This window comes from Lissotriton vulgaris, chromosome 8, assembly GCF_964263255.1.
Source record: "Lissotriton vulgaris chromosome 8, aLisVul1.2, whole genome shotgun sequence".
Taxonomy (NCBI): Eukaryota; Metazoa; Chordata; class Amphibia; order Caudata; family Salamandridae; genus Lissotriton; species Lissotriton vulgaris.
The window spans coordinates 743,428,292-743,452,786 of NC_141696.1; the positions used below are offsets into that span (position 1 = coordinate 743,428,292).

The following is a 24,495-nucleotide window of genomic DNA, read 5'->3' on the forward strand; positions in this document are numbered from 1 at the left end:
TACGTGACTTACATGTATTGATATTACAAATAACAATGGCTTTTATTTTTTTTTTACATAATTAATACTTAAATAAAAGGTATTATAATTTATAATGGCAATAGCTTAAACTTTTGTAAATAACTTATGAAGATTATGTTCTGTGTCTTTTATTGTTACAAAAGTCCTAGAACAGAAGTGAAATAGACTTTGATGTGAGTATCACGTCACTGTACCCTACTTTCATACACACAGACTTTGGTGCCATGTCAGTGCCATGCCACTGAACCCTACTTGAAAACACAGACATCGCTGGCATTTGAATGTCACACCAGTGTACCCTGCTTGCATACAGACGGGCCTCTATGGCACGTGGGTGTCAAGCCACTGTCCCCTGCTTTCCTACACATAGACTTTGCTGGCATGTGTCACGCCAGTGTACCCTGCTTGCGTACACACAGACTTCACTGGCATGAGTGCATGCATGCACACCGACTTTGTTGGCATGTGAGTGTCACGCCAGAGTACTGTACGGGTATACACAAAGACTTTATTGGCATACACAGACTTTGCTAGCATGGAAGTGTCACGCCAGTGTACCCGAATTGCATACACTAAGACTTAATCCTGCTTGCATTCAACGTGTTTGCTGTTAACACACCAGTGTATCCTGCTTGCAAACACACAGACTATGCCGTCATTGTAACCTCACCTCATCTGCTTCAACTGTTAGAATTGTATGCATTCAACACTAAACAATTGGCACGAAAAACTAGCCCACAGTGGCTCTTTGTGCAGCACATCTGCCATTGCCTTAGTGCCAGAACGCATATCGAACCTGTCTCAGGACACACACAGGCTGGAGTGGAAAGGGACAGGACAATGCATAAAAAACGAAAAGAAGGGCCATGCTGATGCCTGGAAGATTAAGGAGGAGAGAAAATGAAAAGGAAAGACGGGACTTCCATATCCTAAAGGAAGAGAGGCTTGGCATTTCTAGGAAGGCTGTTGTTCTGAAAGTCGCATACAAAGCACTACCAATTTCGAGGATAACGCAGACATCTTTTCCATACCACCCTGCTGTCTCGCGCCTATAAATAGCGGATTTGGCACTTATTAGTGAATTTGTAGAACTCGCTAACAAAGCTGGAAGGGAAGCTATGCTTGACTGTGAATAATCTGCACACTGCGGCATCAACACTGACTTCTCCTTGTAAAGCTAGCAGCGCCGGTTCATTTACACGTGCGCGCAGCTCGCGCCACGGAGCCGCGCGCGTTCACACTCCAGTGACAGCATATCATTCACATGCCTCGCGGGTTAATGAGCAGCGTGTTCAGCCCTTCATTTACTTCGCAGCGGTAGAGGGGAAAGCGCACAGAACTGCCTCTCGGACTCCGTAGTTTCAACTCTACCCTTGTGTCTAGCTGTCTGCCACTAGCTTCAATAACTATGAAAGACGGCGACTGAAATTCATTTAAGGAGGCAGATTTTTTTTTTCAAGCAAATAGAGGTATATTTTATTCGGACTGTAAATGATAGTTGTTTCATTCGGCAGTCACTTTTTGCAATAGATGGCTGAACACGTGGAGGGGCCTCTACGCCACCCCCATGGACACCAACACAACCTACAACAATGACAAACATTCCACCGCAAAAATAACAAGTTCATGTTGTAGGGTGCCGCCGCGCTGCCTGCGGCGACCCGGAAGCTCTTAGCCGGCGGCCAATCTGGTCGCGGCCAACCGGAAGTCCCGCCTCCCGAGGTCCGCGAGCTGCCGGCGCATGGAGCGCCCTGCCGGTCCGAATCAGCCCGGGTCCCCAGGAGGGGGCCGGGGAGAAGGAGGAGTGTGGCGCCTGTTGCGGGGCTCCTCGGACCTGAGGGAGCCCCGATTGTGAAGAGGAGACGAGACGCGCCGCGCCGTGAGGAGCGGAGCGCGAGAGGAGCCCGCCGGAAGAGCGCAGTCGGTGAGTGGGCCCAGGGCTGAAGTGAAGTGCGTGTGTGCCTGTGTGTATGCCTGGGAGGGGTGGGGGAGGGGGAGGGGGAGTGTGTGCGCGCGTGTGTGCGCGAGGGAATGTGTGTGCGCATGCGTGACTGTGTGATTGAGAGAGAATGCGAGGTAGGGGATAGTGTGCCTGTATGTGTGCCTGTTTGTGTGTCGTATGCCTGCGTGTGCATGCGCGCGCCTGTGTGTGTGTGTGCGTGCATGCAGAGGGGTGGGGGCTGCCTGTGTGTGTGTGTGTGAGCAAGGGATGTGATTCGCGCATGCGCAGCTACCAGACGCTCGCTCCCGAGGTGAAATCTGACCTCGTCAAAGCGCGCGTCTGGTAGCTGTCCACATTCCTAAATACGGGCCACAAAAGGTCTGAAGCAGACACTCTCAATGCTCACGCATTGAGAGTAGGTCTGCTCGACCTAAAAAGGGCGCTCTCCCAAGAATAGAGAGTGGAAGAGATCTCAAATGTTGGACTTCTGCCTTCATCCAATCCAGTGGTGGGAACAGGTTTTTAGTATAGTAAAGGCTCGGATCTTATCCTTAGTATAAATTAGGTGGATGTGAAGCACTAATTTAGTGCCTTGGTTTGGCGATCATAATAAATTAGTGGATGGGCTGAGGTAGACACTGTATTGTGGGAGTTAAGGAACTCTTTGGTGTTGTACTTGATTGGAAATCATGGACCGGGTCTGATTTTGTGTGGCTATTATTATGAGACTTTGATCCATTTTGGTTTATTATGATTGCAGGTTTTGATGGTACCTAATATTGGGAGATTGGACTCATGACGAGTGTGCAGTATTAACATGTGACCGTCATTTATATACTATTGTACAATGACTTTAGAATGTCAATGATTCTTTTATTTGTCTGGTAATGGACATACTATACTTTTCACATGCAGTAGGTGGTGCATGAAAATGGTTTGGGTTCCGTTTTCTTTTCTCATTCTCTCTTTTCCACCGGGACCTTTTGACGCTATTACCTTCCCTCAACTACACTACATGCTGAGTGATAATGGTTGAAGAGGGGGTCCCATTAACTTATGAGAACTGTATGTCTATTTTGGGTTGCAGCCCTGAGGAAGTCAATGTGTATTGATCAATCACGACGAAACACGTGTTGGCTGCATCATTTGGAGGAAACAATTTACTTAATGGAATGAACTTGAATGTGAAGAAATAAACGCTGTTGGAACATCCTTTCCGGAATATCGGAATTTGAATTTGGACCTGGGTGATTGTGTCAATCAGGATTTGAACTGACTTATGAATATACCACTTTCAATTTTACTTTATAGAGTGCTCGGGAGGGAATTTGTTTGTAAAGGGTGGGATCTGTAGTGGCAAATATTCCCAAGTACGTGAAGCCTTCCGTAGTTATTCGGATATCACAGCCTCTTGGGAGCATGGGCAGGTGTGTGTGCAGTATAAATAGCAAAGATTAACCCCCAATTAATTCTATATCCGGATACTCTACCAAAGTTCTTAATTATATTAATGACTGTGCTAAGGGAGCGTCTGGGGTCGGCAAGGTAGAGAAAAATGTCATCGCACAAAGTGATATCCTGTCAACTCATGCAATGACCCAGGCACTAACAAATGCACTTCTACAACCCCCTGAGCACTACTGATGCAGTCCAACCATCTCATTGTCATGCACTACTCCAGTTACCCAGCCAGCACCATGTACTTATCCAATCACTCCACCAAAACCCAAGCAGTTATAAAATCATTATGCAATTTTCTTGCACCACTCTAATGATCCAGTCACTACCCATGTATTCATGCAATGACCCAGGCACTAACTCATGGCAAATACCGAAGAGGTCATGCTAATCACAGGGGTACCCCAACGCATAGTGTTCCCTAGTGTATGTAGGTGTTTTCACTGTATTCTAAGTGTCTTTTAGCATAGCACTGGCTCTAGGCCTGTTTAGTCAGAGTCAGTTACCACCAGTACCCATCAGCAAAAAGCTGGGGGTACAGAAGGAATTTCTACGGTTCTGTTGGTTCTTTCTGCACATCTCTTGCTTCTTCCTGGACTTTTCTTCATCTTTCTGGACTTCTGTTGCCTCTTTCTGCATTTGTCTTGCTTCTTTCTGCGCTTTTCTTCCTCTTTCTTCACATGTCCTACCTTTGTAGACATAGTTAGAAATTAGCATTTAAAAAAACCTTCGAAATTTACTGAAAAAACATCGGTTTCAGGAACGTTATAGTTAGAAATTAGCATTTAAAAAACCTTTGAAATTCACTGAAAAAAACAAAGGTTTCAGAGACGTTATAGTTAGAAATTAGCATTTAAAAAACCTTAGAAATGCACTGAAAAAACCACAGGTTTCAGGGATGTTATAGTTAGTTGGACATTTCACTAGTACAAAACCAGAGAAATTCAGCCTTTATAGTTAGTTCAGTTAACTATAACTTGCTCCCCCGCAATGCACTGCTGATGACGTAACATATTACATCATTCATGACTTGGTCAGTGACATCACTGATGAAATCTCAAATGACATCACTGATGACACCATCCAGTGACTGTGGGTTTCTATGAAGTTTAAATATGTTTTATTTATATATGCCAAGGTGTATTGAAGAATGGATGGGTGTATAAGTGTCTGGATGGATGATTTATTAGGTGCGTGACTGACTGTATAAGTGAGTGATTCAATGTTTCTTACTGAATGCATGGGTTAGTGACTTATACTGACATTCACACAGTTTAGTTTGTCAGTTGGTGTGTAAGCGGTCAGACCCTTTTAGGGGCACGTTGGGCATTGCAGCGTCAGCTCAACTATGTACTAGCCTGATTATAAAGCATGCCACCCCTTGGGGTGGGTGAGTGCTCTTGCTCCAATAATTTAATATTCCATTCGGCCTATGACAGGTTAGATTATGAAATAATATTCAACCGAGTTTGATACAGGAAAAGCACATTGTTTGTTTTGATCTAGTATATAGAAGGGGCTGAATGTGCTGAACCTTTATTTCTCCCTGGCCCCTTTGTTAATTTTTTTGTTATACCAGATAAATGAAGCCAGTTACACAATACTCTCACCAATTCCAGTCAACACATGTATCCAGTAACAAAATAAACACTGTGGTTATGCATAAGACATTGGAAATTGTTCAGTCCATCAATTAATTGAAGATTAACAAAAAAAGTGTTTAGTACACCCTTTATAGTTCTGATGCCAAGCTTGATGAATAGCAGCTATAGCTCATATTGGCAGTCTTGAATATGTCCCCTATAGATGTATAACAAATGCATGATATCTTCATCATAATAGCAAAACATTCTTCAAGATATAAACATAAAAATGTGCCCATTCCCTTGGAATTAAGATGATTAATAGCTGTGAAAGTCAAAATCTTAGAAAATATTGTCCAACTTTTTTGTTTTAATTTCTCAATCACATATCAAATACTGGAGCTAAGAAAGTACATATTTTTTGTTCTATTTTGTCTCCTAGAAAACACATTTCTTTAAAATCCAGGTTTAGCTCTTTCAAACTAAGGAAATATTGAAAACTATTACAGGGCACTTCTAGCTTTAAAGTTAAGTAGTTGCTTTTTAAAATGAATACACCATGGTGATCCCTTGGAGAGCCCGATGACCAGTGATTTTTGGGTTCCAGGACATTGTTTTTACTTGCAGTTGCAGTGAACTAGTGCCACTTGTCCAAGGCAGTCTGAAGTTGCCTTTGGCTCTCAAGGGGTCCCTCTGTCCGGAGGAACCAAACTTTGGTCCAGGATGAATCACGGTCATGCAGTTTCAGGATGGTTGTCTCAGTTACAGAGTATACCTCCTTTGGTTTGTGCAGATCCTGATGTCATAGACTTGGATCTCTTCTTTGTCCACTTGTTGCAAATTGAATCACAACTGAGGTTTTGGTGTCGGGGGTCCCTCATATAATAAATTCACGGTAATTAGGGATGTATGTGCAAGTAGCCAATAGGCTACTTCTGTACAGCAAGTCTGCCCCTGAGGAGACCACATTTGGAGGGTGTGTCGCCTTTTCTACGCAGAACCTTCTATTCTGCCACTTTTAAAAATGGCAGAAGCCTTCCTTGGCTATACAGACCAGGTAGCCCACCCTAGGGATGTTGCTAGCATTCTGGGGTGTACACCTCCTGACTACCTAATTTTCTCACTTGCCTGAGTGCAAATGTGCCTGGGGACAGGGGGTACATTCCAGCCTGAACTGCCAGGCCAAGTCCTCCCTGGACCGGAAACTACCATCCTGGACCGGTTTCAGGATATCACCCCTTTTCAGCCAGGCTAGCTTGAAGCTAGTGGCACAGTGAGCCCGGGACCCATGTCTGGGTATACCCATTGCACTTAGAGTGGCACATGCAAAAACAACAAGGTGAATGGGTGGAATGCTTGAATTAATCTCTGGCACTTGTAATAGCTAGGGTCGCATCCCAATCCATTGTTTTTACCCTCCATGTCACCCCAGTTTGGACCCAGCCGTGTGCAAATCTGTCTTGACTCTGCTCCCCATGGGAACAGTCCAGCCAAAACTGCCAGGTCAGGTCCTCCCTGGACCAGAAACAAGTATCCAGGAACCAGTTTTGGGTTATCAGCCCCTCATCAGCCAGGCTAGCTTGAATCTAATGGCACAGTGAGCCGGTAAACACATCTGGGCATACCCATAGCATTTAGGGCGACAAATTAAAAAAACAAAAAGGGTTTTCCCTCTTCAGGTACCAGGGCATTTACCTTAGGAAAACTCTCCCCCTGGTCCTGTGACCTCATTGAAGCTGCCTTAGCAGACTTTCTGCCCTTTCTCTTGCTTTGGGAGCCTTGGCCTTTTATTTCAGGCTCCAAGCTCCCATGACTTTCTCGATGTGCTGCTTGTGCTCTTGTGGTAACACACACCCACTCAGGGAGACCCAGCATTTCTTAACACATCTGCCCAAGCAGAGATTTCCAGATAATTTCCCAAAAGACACTTCAGTGGGATGGAAGGGGACACACCCACCATCTTTGGGCCAGTAAGCCCTCCACACTCTAAGCTTACCAAGGTCTTTGGATGGAACTTAGTCACAAGGTCAGCATTGGTAACCTGGCAACTGACACCAGGTATCATTTGGTCTGGGGAAACCAGTGTAGGTGCCACCAAAGAGACACTATATCCTGTATCTCCCAGATCCTCTCCCTCAGTCCCATTGATTGTATGCATTTCCCTATACTTCTCCATTCTTAGAGGTAGGACTGCCAGGGATTTAATATCCACCCCACCCAGGGAAACTAAAGTAGTTTCAGTGTAACCTCTGCACTCTCCAGAGTGCACTTTCATACCCACTCCTATGCTAGCCAATACGGGGGGACTTTTTGGAGAATACTGGGTCTCCTTTCTGATGCCCTGACTGGTGACAGTCATACCATGACCCAGATGCCTTGGTAGGATCCAAGTTTTTACCTTGGAAACCCCTACCTTTGGACTGGGAAGAATCCCTGGGTCCACCTTCCTGAGAAGAACTTTGGGGGGCTTTTGGGATCTCCTATTTATCATAGTTGTTGCTCACCTCCTTTCCCTGCTGGGAACTCTGATCCCCTTTTTCTGGTCCTTCCCACCATGGGTCTTCTTGGGCACCCTGGTTCTGACCCATTTGTCAGATATCCTTCTCAGCGTTCTGGGAGAAGACAACTTGAAGTCCAGCAAATGCTGATGAAATTTCTCTGTGGTACAATTAGTAAAAATTTGCTCTTTCATAAGTGTCCACGTCATTGACTTTTATCCAGCCTTCTAGTGTTTTGACTGAAAAGTCCAGAAAGTCCAGCCACATCTAGTTTTGAGCTTTATGGGTGCCCCTAAACTTCAATCTATATCCCTCTGTGATGAGTCCAAACCCTTCTATCAAGGTCTCCTTAATATGCGGTTAGGACTCAGCCACATCCTCATTAAGGGTCAGAAGTCTAATTGTACCCTTCACTGAAATAACTCCCACAGCAGAGAGCCCCAGTGCTTATGGCCTATCCTCCTCATTTTGTAAACCCTCTGAAAGGTTGCAAACCACTTATCAATTTAATCGCTATTCCTAAACTTTGGGGCAATCCCTTTGGGAATCTTAGGGTCAAATATTTCCTCTTTTTCCCTATTACAATTGCAGCCACCATTATCTTTGGGCCTTAGGCCATCTTGGCTCTTCTTTCTTCAAGGGCCAGTCTCCTTTCCTCGAGTTCCAGCTTTTTTCCTCTAGTGAGAGTAGGTCAAGCTCTTCCTTAAGGCTTCCACCCACCTTACCAGTAGGGGTTCTACTAGACTGACTGTTATCACTTCCCACTGGTGAAGGGGGTCTGGGAAAGGGTGGAGATGTTTGGTCCACACCTTCTTCCCCAACATCACTTTGGGCTAGGGCATCATCCTCAATGTCTTCTTCTTTGGAATGGCACTCAATTTCTAATTTCTCTTTCTCATAGGAACTTATGGCTTTTTCGAGTTTTTTATCTTTTACTTTATAGCTAATACCCCTACCTTTGCAAAAAACCCTTAGATCACTGATCTTCGGCCTGGGTTGACTGGTACGTTAAGGTTCTGACCAAATTTCATTGTTCCTAACTTTTACCTAAATTTCTAGGTCTTTTTATTTGCTATTAGAACAGTGGTCTAGACAGGGCCCTGAAATTCAAATAAAAAAAAATATGAAAACATTTTTAAAAATTTATTTTTTGAATCCGAAGACAATAGTGGATTTTTCGTGCAAAAATCACCTATGACCAAGTGATAATGCGAAACACAGGTTCAGGATCCCACCACTGTAATGCCAATGTAGGAAAGTGGAATATTATGTAGTGATACTGGTTAGGTCTCACTATACAATACTCTCACAATACCCCAAAGAAGACCCTTGGATCCGCAATAAAAAATCCTAAACTTAGTCCTTGCAGTGTGGCAAGGAGCAGCCAGACTTCACTAAAGGAACATGTGTTAAGCATTTCAGAGTAACAATATGGAGGATATTTAATTGCCATGACTCTAATGAAAACCGATACCAATCCATAAAAATAAAGCAGATTTGTATATGAATTTAGACACAAAAACAAACCAAATTAAATAAGTACGGAATTACTTGAATTCACGCTCATGCATAGCTACTTTAAGTGGAATGAGAACTGGTAACTACAGAAGAGCAGTACGTCTATGGGCAATTGCGCAGCACCAACCTACGCAAATATCTTCATGCATGAGAAATTAGACAAACAAATTCTTAACTCTTGTTCTTGGAAGAACCACCTACGTCTAGATTTGCATTATATAGACAACATCTTTATCTTGTGGAAAGGCACTGAGGAGAATTTGAGAACCAACATAGCTTATCTCAACGAAATTGATGACCGCATACAATTTACATATGATATAAAACACAAAACCATAAATTTTTTGGATGTGGCAATCACAAAAACAGCAACAGGTTTTGAAACTAATCTATACATCAAATCTACAGACCACAATAACACTCTATCATACCTTAGTTTTCACTCGCAGCCTCTTAAACAACATTTGCCATTTTCGCAACTTTTACATTTTAAAAGGATAGTCTCGGACCCCGAGAAGAGTAATGAACAATCTCAAAAAATGATTAAACGTTTTCGCCACAGAGGGTATACGGAAGAAATTTTGACACAATCTCTTGACAGAGTCAAAACCAAGAGTAGATCTGAACTACTGTCGACACAAACTTCACGAAAAAAAACAAGAATCACATGGGTGAGTAAATATTCCATCTTAAGCGCACATACAAGAGAATTATCAAAAGACATTGGACCCTCTTAAAAACAGAACAGGACTTCAACAATATCTTTCAAGATACACCCTTATTTGCATACAGTAGATCAAAAAACATTGGTGAACTTGTTAAACAATCCAGCGATGATGAAGACACTCAACCTTACAAACGAACCATTCCATGTTGGAACTGTAATAACTGCCACAATATACTCCAGGGTAACTTCATTTCACTTCCCATGAAGGGATATAAAATTCCAATACGGGCAAATGCCACCTGCGACATTTCGAACATTGTATATCTCTTGAAGTGCCCTTGCGGCATGGCGTACATTGGCCAATCAGAACGCAAACTCAGAATACGTCTTAATGAACATAGGAGTAACATAAGTACCAAATCTATGAAATCTGTTGTCGCAACTCATTTCCTTGAGGCAAACCATCACATAAGCCAAAATAAAGCATGCGTATTGGAAATAAATGAACGTCGGGAATGAAGAGATAACAAAAAGATGTTGCTTATGAGAGAGAATTTCTGGATTTATCACCTCAATACCCTAAAGCCAAACGGGATGAACGAGAGGACTGAATTTTCTTGTTATTTGTGATTTAGTATTTGTGTGTCGGGACGTTTTTGAGCATTGTTTATATCATTGCGCTTAAGATTTTACTATACCCCATGTTGTGCATACTGCATTCTTTGTTTGATTATAGTATTTAGTGATTTACTTTTTACACATTACCTCTTCATAAGTATCGGCACTCATAGAGTAGACCCAATATCACAAACACCACTCCTTGCATTAACATGCTTCACTTGTCTCAGCACCGCGTCACTTTTTCCATTCTTGCATTCTGATATCTTTATTAACTGCTCTCTGCACACCAACGTTCTCTTCGCGTCTTGCCCCTTTAAACCTGTTACTATTTGTGAAGCTAGTACCGCATTTAACCACACCCATTCTTATTGAGTCACACGCCCGCTGATCTCTAACGGACGCACTCGGAGCCGCCGGTTACACTGTGTATCTTCGCCTTGCTAACAGCGTTTATCGGTAAGAACTTAGGGCCAGATGCATCAAGCATCCATTTTGCGATTCCTTATTAGCGAAAAATAAGGAATCGCTAATAAGGAATAGCAAAATGGAATGCATCAAGCAATCACTATAAAAATAGCGATTCCTTAGAATTCCTTAATTGCGACTCGCAAATTGCGAGTCGCAATTAATGAATACCTCCCCATTAATTCCTATGGGCCTAGAGGCCCGTAGGAATGAATGGGAAGACAATCTCAATTTGCGAATCGCAATTAGCGATTCGCAAATTGAGATTGCGAGTTCAAGGGTGCAGGGGTGTCCAAAGGACACCCTGTTACACCCCTGAATGTGATCTGTACACATATGTTGCGCACACACATGCCCTTAGGGCATGTGTGTGCGCAACATGAAACTTTGAAAAATGCACAAAAGTGCATTTTTCAAAGTTTTTGCAAATTACCATGAAGTTGTACTTCGTGGTAATTTGCGTGCCCTATTAGCGAATTCGCTATTTTTGATACTTTCATGCATTGCATTTAAGGAATCTCAATTTGAGATTCCTTAAATGCAAATAATCGCAATTTAGCGAATTCTCTATTTGCGATTTTTGCATTTGGGATGATGCATCCCAAATGCAAAAATTGCACTCGCAAAAGGCCAGATTCTGAGAATCTGGCCCTTTTGCGAGTGCATTTCGCTTGATGCATCTGGCCCATAGCTTGTAATTTCACAATACAGGTCCTTTTAGCGTAAACATCTTTTAGCGTTCACTTAAGGGCTTATGGTTGTTTGCTTTTACTTTCCTGCATGGCAGCTTCACAGCACCTTTCTTTTTAACTTCATTACCACTTTTCTGTCTTGTGCACATACCTGTGTCAATTGCACGAATATCTTGGGTCGTTTAATTCGGATGTTAAAACTTCCTGTTCGGCACTCAGACATGTTTTTATTACACACCAAGCTTTTTATACGTAACTGGGCCCTTAACGTTTTCTCACATGCTCCATGGATCCCACATAGAACTCAGAATTCAGGTGATGGCTTTATCCAGTGGTATTTCTCATATAGTTATGGTTATCCATTTTATTTTTATAATAGATATTCCCCTGACGAAGGCCCTGGTGCCGAAATGCACAGGGAAGGGATATATTTACAAACGACATTGATCATGTATGTTACAATATCTTAAACGTCTCATGGACAGAAGATTCCAAAGAGTTGATATTCTTCCCATGGATTTATGTTTTGAAGATTAAAAACATATATATCTACATTTGTTTTGGAGAACTGTTTCAACTGACCTTGGCTGTGAGTCACAGCACTTGACTCCAGTGCCCATAGAGATACACCACCACAGGTTTGAAGGTGGTTTTAAGACTACCAGCCTAGGCCCATGTTTAATCTCACATGCCTTGAACGTCTGAGCAGAGTTTCAGACACAGGCCCTCTTTCTGTCACAAATTATGAGCATTTGACACATTACATGCTAAATGAGGGCATGAGAGCTGCACCAGTGCTTTAGGGGTAATTGAGCAGGATATGACAGTACTTAATTTGAGCCAGTGGTTTCCAGTAGTCTGCACTGGCACTTAATTGTGAGCACCAGGGCTTGTGACAGTCTGCCACAAGGTGGCGATGTCCGGTTAATTTAGAGAGGACCACTACAACAGTTAATTATTAATTCAATATATATTAAAACTGACTATTACCTGACTCCCAAGGCATTCTTGTAGCGTTGGGAGTCTGAAATAGTCTGAATTGTCACACTTATAGGCGTTTGATGGTTAGTAGATGGGTCGTTACTATCCTCGGCAGCATGGCAGGGGCAATGAGTGGGGCAAGCTCCAGTGGCTTCCTGATGAGAGCCCTGGCACTTATTTTTTATTTTTACAAATTAAGCACTGGCATGCCTCACACTCTTCAATCGTTCCTGGGCTGCATATGAGGGACACGGGGAAGAGAACCAGCTTCCCTGGCAGGTCATGGGATCAGATTACTACTTTCATGATTGTAGTGACTGCCCTTAGATAGCAATATGCAAACGTTTGCAGAAAAATCCTGCAATTTGATACTGTGCCAGACTTTCAAACACTGGTGGTAAAGGACCCCTACCCCTCATTGGCCTCTAATATTAATGACTTTGTTACCAATATTTTAGCTCAAATGTTTAGAAAAAAGGTTCCTGATGGAGCGAAGCACAACATTTAGAAAGAGATGTACTTGGAGGCATATGTATGAAAATCCCCGTTTGCGATTCTCAAATAGCGATTTTTTGAGAATCGCTATTTCAGAATTGCAAAAAGGGATGTATGTAAAAAATCGCAATTTTTGCGATTAGCAAATTGCAAAATCGCAATTAAGGAATACTTTCCAATTCATTTAGATGGGCCAGGAGGCCCATAGGAATGAATGTGAAGTCATTCTCAATTTGCGATTCGCAATTTGAGAATCGCAAATTGAGAATAATTTCAAGGGTGCAAGGGTGTCATAAGGACACCCTGATGCACACCTCAAATGAACATGTGTGCGCATATGGTGCACATACATGCCCTAAGGGCATGTATGTGCGCCATATGTCACCTTAACAACTGCAAAAAAGTGCATTTGTGAAAGAAATCGCAAATTACCACTAATTTGAAGTTGGTGGTTATTTGCGATTTCTTAAGGAGAAATCGCAAAAATTGAATGCTTGATGCATAGCATTTAAGGAATCGCAATTTGCGATTCCTTAAATACTTACGCAAAATTAAGGAATCACAAGTTTTGCGATTCCTACATTTTGCAATACGATTTCCCTACTACATACCGTTTTGCGATTTTTTTTGACGCAAACGCTGCTTTTTTGCGAATCACAGCGTTGCGACTAAAAATTGCGTTGATACATCTGCCCAATTAGGTTGGCACTAAAATATTATCGACGGCTGCTTTTAGCTCATAGGCCTGTAACCTGCAAACCTGCCTGATCTTAATCAATCAATCAATCACTTATTTGTAGAGCGCACTAATCCCCCGTGAGGGTCTCAAGGTGCTGAGCGGGGGTGGGGGTGCAGCTACTGCTCGAACAGCCAGGTCTTGAGAAGTCTCCTGAAGGTCAGCAGGTCCTGGGTCTGTCATAATTGTGTGGGGAGGATGCTCCATGTCTTGGCTGAGAGGTAAAAGAAGGATCTGCCGCCGGTGGAGGTCTTGTGGATGCGTGGGATGGTGGCGAGGGTGAGGTCAGCGGAGTTCTGGGTGGCTCCTCATCATCCTACAGTACAGGGACAAACACAAACAATTGAATAATGTTTGAATAAATATCATCATTTCCGACAAACAGACTTTGTATAATGATGTCATCCCAAAAATGCTATTTAGTGATTGTCCTCTCATATGGAAGCTGTGGTTGTTTGGCCCCGTGGATAAATATAAAAATCTAAATGCAGATAATGTTAAACGTCTGAAATAAATTGTACGACATCTGGCGAGTTTATGTGTTGATACAAGCATTGGCCATGAAGGGGGAATTGGCTGGCTTTGCAACATCTTTTATAATCATGTTTTTTCCCCATTCGTATTGTAGCAATTCTTATAAATGGCATTTTGTTTTGCTTCTTTTCCTGCAGCCTTTCCACAACAACATACACCAGCCCCTCAACACTGGTCCTGGTGGCCCAGCATTCCCAGGGCCTCCTTTGTTCAAACACTCTCTCAATCCAGACGGATCACAGCAAGAGCCATTCTACTTTCAACCTAAATATGAGTGCCTGGACTGGAGGAAGATTGGCGCCATTGATGTGGATCGGCTGATCATTGAAGTAGACTTGACCACCCTTCAGGAGGCCATCAAGCCCCTCACCGTTTGCAATATAGCATGTGAGAGATGCCCCCATTGCCGGTCCCCTGTGGATCCGGACCTATTGAAGCTCATCAGGCTCGCGCAGTGCATCATTGAGTATCTGCTACACTGTCAGCAGTGTCTTTCAACCAGCATAGAACGACTTGAGGAGAGTTTGCGGGCCTCCAAAGTGGAAGCGGAACAATTTACAGCGGTTAGTGCAAGACACACAAAGGAGATCCAAACTTTAAAAGAGGAATTCAGGAAGAAAAAGAAGGCCTTCGCCAACCAGCTTCAGATTCTTCAAAATAATTCCTGCAAAGCAAATAAGGTATGGAGGCTGATTGATTTACTTATGTAAGAATGCATTTGACACCTCAAAGTCAATTTTATGAATATATATCACACTTTCCTTTGCTGTTCTTTTAAATAGATTTTGTCAACAATTGCACTGCTGTTTTCCAGTTGCCAATCACACTGTCACAAATTATTCATGATGAATATTCTACATGGAATTAGGTTTGACACCTTTCTTGCCCATAATCCTTCAACTATAGAGTGATCCAGAGGACAGTTACAGCAAATTAATCTTCATATGCTGAATGCATTTAAATTCTAATACATTTTTTAATTGTAACATTTTTAAAGGGTAAATTATTTTGTGGTGGTCAACTGGAGTAACAGCAACAGTTAATAGTTGGGAAACCTCATTTATTTGACAGTGTGACTGTAATCTTCTTTATTTTAGTATATTTTTTCTTAGTTTATCACTGTTGATGTAAGTGCTAATAGTTTTGTAAATGAAAACCATTCAGTGGCGTTCACTACATGCTCATTGGAAATTGGTGAAAGGAGGCAGGATGGTAAATGTTTTCGTTGTGGGAGTGACAATGCTGATAATTTGCATATTTTCTACTCTTGTAGCTAACTGGCTCTTTACATTAGTCATTTCGATAAGTTTTTATCAGGTATTACTGGTGAATCTATTAATATTTCTGCAGCTATGATGTTATTAGGAATTGGTCAGGATTTAGAGCTTGGAAAACCTATGTATAAGCATTGTTACTTATTGTTTATGGCTACGGCGGTTGCTCGTCTCTGTGTTGCTGCCTCTTGGCTGCAGTCTGAGACCCCCATTTTTTAAATGTGGAGAGCTAGGATGTATAATATATTTAATTTAGAACATAGTTTATACTCAGCAAAAGGCTCAAGGAAATGTAAGATTGGTATTTATATTTTGGGGCGTTGTGTGAACATATGAATGTTTTATGTATGATGTAATTTTGTGATATTGTGGATTCATAAAATTAAAACATTAAAAAAAGGAAATTGGTGAAAGAAGTTAATGTGGATAGATAGATGTGGCAGCCACAAGGCCTGAAGATTATTGCTGCATGTATTTGGGGCGTCCGTTTATGTTGCTCGATCGCAAGTATCTGAAACAGTGGAGTATTTACTAGGTTGAAAGACCAAACAGGCAGATTGATTGACAATGTTATTTTTGACGTTGGAATTATAAAGGTGAGAAAGGAGAACAGAGAACAGATGTGAAACACTGTGGGTGCTAGCGTGAGTGACATTGGAAGTGTTGAGGGAGTGATTGATGAGAGACAACAGCAAGAAGCATACGGGAGATACATTTGGGGTGAGAAAGGATTGTAAAAGAGAAGGGTTGTTGAGCAGCGCTCTACAGTCATTCATTAAAGAAGATGAATAATTATTTCCTGAGAAGGGAGTGCTGCAAAATGGTGATCAGTTAATTTCACCAAATGTGTGTTAATGAGAAGGCCTATTCAGGGACGTTTTTGCCAGAGGCTAAATAATGTCTTTGTTCGCCATTCATAAATAGTGTAATCATGGATTGCCTAAAGTGGTGTGCCAACATCTAGGAAAGGGAAACATGTTTAATTATTGGATTTAGGTTAATTTTTTTAAAAAGCTTGGGGTGGATATTTTCTCCAGCATGCTTGGGGGAACAATAGGATTGGATTTTATTGAACCCATGAACTTCTGGCCCGATTCACAGAACTAACTTAAGACAAAATCCTAAACTTACTACCATTTTTGTATTCACAGAAGGCACTTACTCATTTTGGTATTCACAGAAGTTAGGACTCCTAACTTTAGGACTCCTAAATGCCTTCTGTGAATACCGAAAGTCTTGAAATTAGGATTCTTCTCAATTTAGTAGTAGTAAAGTTAGGACTCCTAACTTTAGGACCCCTAAATGCCTTCTGTGAATACCGAAAGTCTTAAAATTAGGATTTTTCTCAGTTTAGTAGTAGTAAAGTTGAGAAAAATCCTAATTTTAAGACTTTCGTTATTCACAGAAAGCATTTAGGAGTCCGAAAGTTAGGAGTCCCCGAGCGCTCTTGTTAGAAGGCGACCTCAGGGGAGGGCAGGAAGTGTACCTGACCACCCTGGGACCCACCTCCCTAGGTATGAAGACGAGCACTGGAGGGAGACTTCTCAGGGGGAGAGTCTCGAGTCTAGGATCGTACACACTACACAAGCATCACACGACAAAGAGACACCACACCGTAGCTTCTTAAGAACGTTTCTTTATCTCATGATTCAAGGGTTCTTTATGATCAGAGAAAGCTGGTAGTTTACAAGTAGAGCAAGAGCTCAAAGAGTCCCGGTCAGGGTAGGGGCAGCGGGACAGTCTTATAGGATCAGTGTCAATGTCGTTGCGTATCCGGCGCACAACTCTCAATCCTCGAGTCGGGGGATACGGGGCGATATTTCAGGGTCCAGCCGGACCAGGAGAGTCAGGGAGCCGCGAGTCACTCAGCAGGGCTCAAGCAGGATGTCGGAGGTCTTAAGATCTTCAGGGGAGCCGCGAGTCACTCAGCAGGGCTCAGGGGTTCCAAGGTTGCAGGGGAGCCGCAAGTCACTCAGCAGGGCTCAAGCACGATGCTGGAGGTCTTACATCTTCAGGGGAGCCGCGAGTCACTCAGCAGGGCTCAGATGTTCCAAGGTTGCAGGGGAGCCGCGAGTCACTCAGCAGGGCTCAGGTGTTTCCAGCAGAAGTCCTTCTCTGCCAAACGAGCCGCGACCACGTCAGCAGGGCTCTTGTTGTTCCAGAATCGAATCTGTCGATAGTCTCGGAGCATCACCAGTTATAGGACTGCTCCTCTTTGATCTCCGGAGTCTGGTCGGCAGGGGGGCTGCTTGTTGGGGTTTCCTGCCACGCGGCCCTTTGATCCATTCAGGTTGGTTTCGGGAGGAGTCCCAGACACACAGCAGGCGTGGAGCCAGCCCTCCGGGCGGCCGGAGGGGCGATCGAAACCCACTTCTCGAGGAGAGGTCTGAGGTGTGAAGGATACTGCTCCTCCCTCTCTCACTCTTTGGGAGCGCTCAGTCCTCCCGCCAGGGTGGCGCCTCTCGGCCTAGGCCGCGCTGGCTCGGGCGGCCATCTTAGATGCCGAAAGTGGGCACACAGGGCCTATGGGCCGGGAAGGTGGAGGCATGGGCGGGGAAGTCTGGGAAGGGTCAGGACTTAACGGGGAGGGAAGGGTTGGTTAGGCTGGGGGACTCAGGGGTCTGTTGTGGTGGAAGCTCGGAAGGGAGTTGCTACGGGTCAGGGAGGACCACGCCACAAGGTCTAACATGCGTCCCCCCCAGCTGAAAGTCGGGGAGAACTACCCATCCTCTTGGGGGTTCTCTTCGCTGAGGCGGAAGAACCTGGAGAGGCCGTCAGCGTTGGCGTGGTTGGTACCAGGGCGATGCTCTACAGTGAAATCCATTCCCTGGAGGGAGATCGACCATCGCAGCAGTTTGGGGTTCTCGCCCCGCATCTGCATCAGCCACCGCAATGGTCGATGATCCGTCTGGACTCTGAAATGGGTTCCGAACAGGTAGGGCCGTAATTTTGTGAGGGCCCAGACTACAGCGAATGCTTCTCGTTCAATGGTGCTCCACCTCTGCTCTCTGGGGAGTAGCCTCCGACTAATGAAAGCTATGGGCTGGTCTAGACCTTCCTCATTCAGTTGGAATAGTACGGCCCCAAGGCCATGCTCTGAGGCATCAGTTTGTACCACAAATTCCTTGGAGTAGTCAGGGGCTTGTAGCACGGGGGCAGTACACATGGCTCTTTTGAGGGCGTCGAACGCCTCTTGGCAGGCAGGGGTCCACTGCACTTTCTGGGGTTGCTTTTTGGACGTTAACTCAGTGAGGGGACCTACGAGGCTGCCGTACCCTCGGATGAACCTCCGGTAGTAACCGGTGAGGCCCAGGAAGGCCCGAACCTCTGTCTGGGTGGTGGGGGTTCCCAGGCTTGGATGGCATCGATTTTAGGCTGCAGAGGGGCGACCTGCCCACTTCCGACCTGGTGCCCCAGGTAGACCACCGATCCTTGCCCGATTTGGCATTTGCTGGCTTTCACTGTGAGGCCTGCCTGGCGCAGGGCCATCAACACTCTCCGGAGGTGCCGGAGGTGCTCGCTCCATTCCGAACTGAAAACCACAATATCGTCAAGATATGCATCGCTGAACTCTCCCAGCCCGGCCAGGACCTTGTTTACTAGTCTCTGAAAAGTGGCCGGGGCGTTTTTCATCCCGAAGGGCATCACGCGAAAGCGATAATGCCGTCCGGGGTGGAGAAGGCGGACAGGTCCTTGGCTCCGTCTGTGAGCGCAATTTGCCAGTATCGGCAGGTCAGGTCAAAGGTGCTGAGGAAATGAACAGACCCGAGACGGTCAATGAGCTCGTCTGCGCGGGGAATGGGGTGGGCGTCGGCTCGGGTGACTGCATTGAGCCCCCGGTAGTCCACGCAGAACCTCAGTTCAGGGGCGACACCAGGGGCAGCGGCTTTTGGGACCAGCACCACTGGGCTGGCCCAGGGGCTGTCTGAGGGTTCAACCACCCCCAGGGACAACATCTTCGAGACCTCGGCCTGAATGCAGGACCGAACTCGATCGGGGACTCAGTAGGCTCTGTGTTGCACCGGCGGGCTGTCTCCGGTGTCCATGTTGTGGACACACCAGTCGGTGACCTTGGGGACGAGAGAGAACAGGTCTGAGAACTGCCCCAGGAGCTGGCGGCAGTCCTCGTGTTGCTGGGGAGTGAGGGAGGGAGAGAGGTTCACTCCTTCGACAGAGCCATCTTTCTCTTTGGCGCACAGGAGGTCAGGGAGAGGCTCCGTCTCCTCTTCCGCCCGTCATCGGTGGCCAGCAGCAGGCTCAACTCCGTACGCACGAAGTGAGGCTTGAGGCGATTCACATGCAGGACCCGCAGGGGATTCCTGGGGGACTGGACGTCCACCAAGTATGTGACTTGGCTTTTCCGCTTGATCACCTTGAAGGGCCCTGACCACTTATCTTGAAGTCTAGAAACAACAGTGGTCCCCAAGAGTATATAAATTCAAAATCAGATAAACAATAGTCCACAATGGGAGCTATATTGGCCACTGTCCAGCCGGACAGGGTAGTTTATTTTTTACAATGAAACAAATATTGGGGTGTGGAAGGGCACAGTCCTGTACCGTTTTCAGGAACAAACAGGGAGAGTTTTTTAGGCAAGAAGGAGCATGATTGGCCACTTGTAATTCAGTAGAAATTGAAAGTAGTGCCAAAAAGTGCTAGACACAGCGTAAATCAGACATAATAGTAGGCAGAGCACCCAGGGACCTCAGACACTACGGAGGCATTGCCTCCGACTGACTCGTTTTGATTATTATCGGACCTAACAGGCCAATCTCCGCCGCAAGAAAATTCTGTCCTAACGGAAATGAGGTGGACATAACGGAACTACCTGTATCAAACAGGCGAATATCAAAACGAGGACCTATCTCAACTTATTAAAATTCCCTGAAAACCCCCCGACCCATATGGGCGGTTGTGTGTTTAACTGTTTATACCAGGCAAGCAAATGTATGTATTGTTAGTCCTGATGATGGTCCCGCAACATTGAGCATATGGGATCGAAACGTCGACTTGTTTTAAGTGTTTTCACAGCCCTACTATTATGTCTGATTTACGCTGTGTCTAGCACTTTTTGGCACTACTTTCAATTTCTACTGAATTACAAGTGGCCAATCATGCTCCTTCTTGCCTAAAAAACTCTCCCTGTTTGTTCCTGAAAACGGTACAGGACTGTGCCCTTCCACACCCCAATATTTGTTTCATTGTAAAAAATAAACTACCCTGTCCGGCTGGACAGTGGCCAATATAGCTCCCATTGTGGACTATTGTTTATCTGATTTTGAATTTATATACTCTTGGGGACCACTGTTGTTTCTAGACTATAGCTACCCACGGTCCCCGGACAACCGATTGGGTTCCCTTGTTGTTGCATACACACTTATCTTGAAGGGCGCACGGTTTTACTGGGGCCATGACCCATAACTGCTGACCCGACTGGAACTCGACCAGAGTGGCATTCTGGTCGTACCAGCGCTTCATTTCTTCCTGGCTTGCCTCCAGGTTGGCTTCGGCCAGTTCTCGGAACTTCCTAGTCTGATTTCGAAGGGTCAGAATGTACCAGGATACCTCCTGAGGGGGGTTGCGCGGGGGCCGTCTCCCAACCCTCTCGGACCATGCTGAGGGGCCCCCGGACAGGGTGTCCGTACAGTAACTCGAACGGGCTGAACCCCAAGGATTTCTGGGGAACCTCCCGGTAGGCGAACAAGAGGCAGGGGAGCAGGACGTCCCACTTACGCCGGAGGGGCTCCTCTAGGCCCATGATCATCCACTTTAGAGTCCGGTTGAACCGCTCTACTAGGCCATTTCCTTGGGGGTGGTACGGAGTGGTGAACCAATAGGACACTCCACATTGCTGCCAAAGGGACATCATGTACCTGGACATAAAGTTCGTCTCGCGGTCGCTCACGACTTCGCGGGGAAATCCTACACGGGAAAAGATTCCCATCAGCACCCGGCCCACCACGGGGGCCTTGACAGTGCGTAGGGGTATGGCTTCCGGGTATCGAGTGGCATGGTCCACTAGGACGAGGATGAAGCGGTGACCTTGAGAGTTCTTGTGGTCCAGCGGCCCCACAATGTCAATTCCGACCCATTCAAAGGGGGTACTGACGACGGGGAATGGTTGGAGGGGAGCCTTGCGCTTTCCTCCGCTTTTTCCACTAGCCTGCACGTGAGACAGGACTTGCAGTGGGCTTCTACGTCTGTTTTTATCTTGGGCCAATAGAAGTGCGTAACCAGGCGGCTATATGTCTTGTCTTGGCCCAAGTGGCCTGCTAGGGTACATCGTGGGCCAAGTTCAGGAGGAAGTCTCAGAAGCGTAGGGGTACCACCAGCACTCGGGCTGATCCTAGCTCCGCTGACTTCTGTTCGCTGTAAAGGATGTCATTTTCCCAGTACAGCCAGGGCGTACCCGACTGGTCGCCCGCCGCCTGGGCTTCGGCCTGTCGCCGGGGCCCGACCAAGGAAGGACAGGCAGCCTGTTCTCGGCAGAACTCCTCTCGGGAGGGGCCCCCCTCGTGGCGCCACTGCGCCAGTTCGGGCAAATCACCCAGCTCGGTGATCTGTGCGGGATCTGGGTGTATGTCTTCGTCATTAATGTCCTCCTCTCCTCGTAGGGCGAGGTCGGAGGCCTCGGCTGGATCGGCCCGGTCGCCATCCACGGGGGAAGGCTGGCCGGGTCTTCCTCGATTTCTCTGTCTGGGGGCAGTCGGGCTGCCATGGATCAGCTGGTGCAAACACAACAGGTGATGGACCGAATGTGGATCAATGTCACACACTCAACCCAGTCCAAAGATCTGGGCCCAAATCCATCGTTTTTTTGCACTCCACACCACCCTGGGTTAGACAATGGCGATATGCAAATCAGCTCTGACCCTGTGCCCCATGGGAACAGTCCAGTCCGAACTACAAAAGCCATGTCCTTCCCAGAACGGAATCAAGCATCCGAGGACCGGACCCGTTTCGAGGTAACACCTCTCATCAGCCCGGCTAGCTTGACTCCAGTGGTGTGGAGTGCCTGGGACCCCCGTCTGGGCATCCCCAGCGCACTTAGGGCAGAATATGCAAACACAACAGGTGATGGACCGAATGTGGATCAATGTCACACACTCAACCCAGTCCAAAGATCTGGGCCCAAATCCATCGTTTTTTTGCACTCCACACCACCCTGGGTTAGACAATGGCGATATGCAAATCAGCTCTGACCCTGTGCCCCATGGGAACAGTCCAGTCCGAACTACAAAAGCCATGTCCTTCCCAGAACGGAATCAAGCATCCGAGGACCGGACCGGTTTCGAGGTAACAGCTCTCATCAGCCCGGCTAGCTTGACTGCAGTGGTGTGGAGTACCTGGGACCCACGTCTGGGCATCCCCAGCGCACTTAGGGCGGAATATGCAAACACAACAGGTGATGGACTGAATGTGGATCAATGTCACACACTCAACCCAGTCCAAAGATCTGGGCCCAAATCCATCGTTTTGTTGCACTCCACACCGCCCTGAGTTAGACAATGGCGATATGCAAATCAGCTCTGACCCTGTGCCCCATGGGAACAGTCCAGTCCGAACTACAAAAGCCATGTCCTTCCCAGAACGTAATCAAGCATCCGAGGACCGGACCGATTTCGAGGTAACACCTCTCATCAGCCCAGCTAGCTTGACTCCAGTGGTGTGGAGTGCCTGGGACCCACGTCTGGGCATTACCAGCGCACTTAGGGCGGAATATGCAAACACAACAGCTGATGGACCGAATGTGGATCAATGTCACACACTCAACCCAGTCCAAAGATCTGGGCCCAAATTCATCGTTTTTTTGCACTCCACACCACCCTGGGTTAGACAATGGTGATATGCAAATCAGCTCTGACCCTGTGCCCCATGGGAACAGTCCAGTCCGAACTACTGTTGTAGTTCGGACTGGACTGTTCCCATGGGGCACAGGGTCAGAGCTGATTTGCATAAAGCCATTATCTGACCCAGGGTGGTGTGGAGTGCAAAAAACGATGGATTTAGGCCCAGATCCTTGTACTGGGGTGAATGTAAGACATTGATCTACATTCTGTCCATCAATTTGTTTTTTGTAATTTTCTCCCTGAGTGTACTGGGGTAGCTCAGACGTGGGTCCCAGAGCCTCCACACCACTGGAGTCAAGCTAGCCAGGCTGATGAGAGGTGTTACCTCGAAACCGGTCCGGTCCTCGGATGCTTGATTCCGGTCTGGGAAAGATATGGCTGTTGTAGTTCGGACTGGACTGTTCCCATGGGGCACAGGGTCAGAGCTGATTTGCATAAAGCCATTATCTGACCCAGGGTGGTGTGGAGTGCAAAAAACGATGGATTTAGGCCCAGATCCTTGTACTGGGGTGAATGTAAGACATTGATCTACATTCTGTCCATCAATTTGTTTTTTGTAATTTTCTCCCTGAGTGTACTCGGGTAGCTCAGACGTGGGTCCCAGAGCCTCCACACCACTGGAGTCAAGATCGCCGGTCTGATGAGAGGTGTTACCTCGAAACCGGTCCGGTCCTCGGATGCTTGATTCCGGTCTGGGAAAGATATGGTTGTTGTAGTTCGGACTGGACTGTTCCCATGGGGCACAGGGTCAGAGCTGATTTGCATAAAGCCATTATCTGACCCAGGGTGGTGTGGAGTGCAAAAAACGATGGATTTAGGCCCAGATCCTTGTACTGGGGTGAATGTAAGACATTGATCTACATTCTGTCCATCAATTTGTTTTTTGTAATTTTATCCCTGAGTGTACTGGGGTAGCTCAGACGTGGGTCCCAGAGCCTCCACACCACTGGAGTCAAGCTAGCCGGGCTGATGAGAGGTGTTACCTCGAAACCGGTCCGGTCCTCGGATGCTTGATTCCGGTCTGGGAAAGATATGGCTGTTGTAGTTCGGACTGGACTGTTCCCATGGGGCACAGGGTCAGAGCTGATTTGCATAAAGCCATTATCTGACCCAGGGTGGTGTGGAGTGCAAAAAACGATGGATTTAGGCCCAGATCCTTG

General features: G+C 46.1%; 1 protein-coding gene across 1 annotated transcript in view; it reads left to right on the top strand.

The window, feature by feature from the left end:
- The window catches only part of LOC147697944 (uncharacterized), a 1,308,576-nt gene that overhangs the window by 48,546 nt on the left and 1,235,535 nt on the right, over nt 1-24,495 (top strand). The window contains exon 3 of the mRNA XM_086936165.1: nt 14,349-14,891. Within this exon, the coding sequence (XP_086792291.1) occupies nt 14,349-14,891 (543 nt within the window). The remainder of the gene's footprint in view (nt 1-14,348; nt 14,892-24,495) is intronic.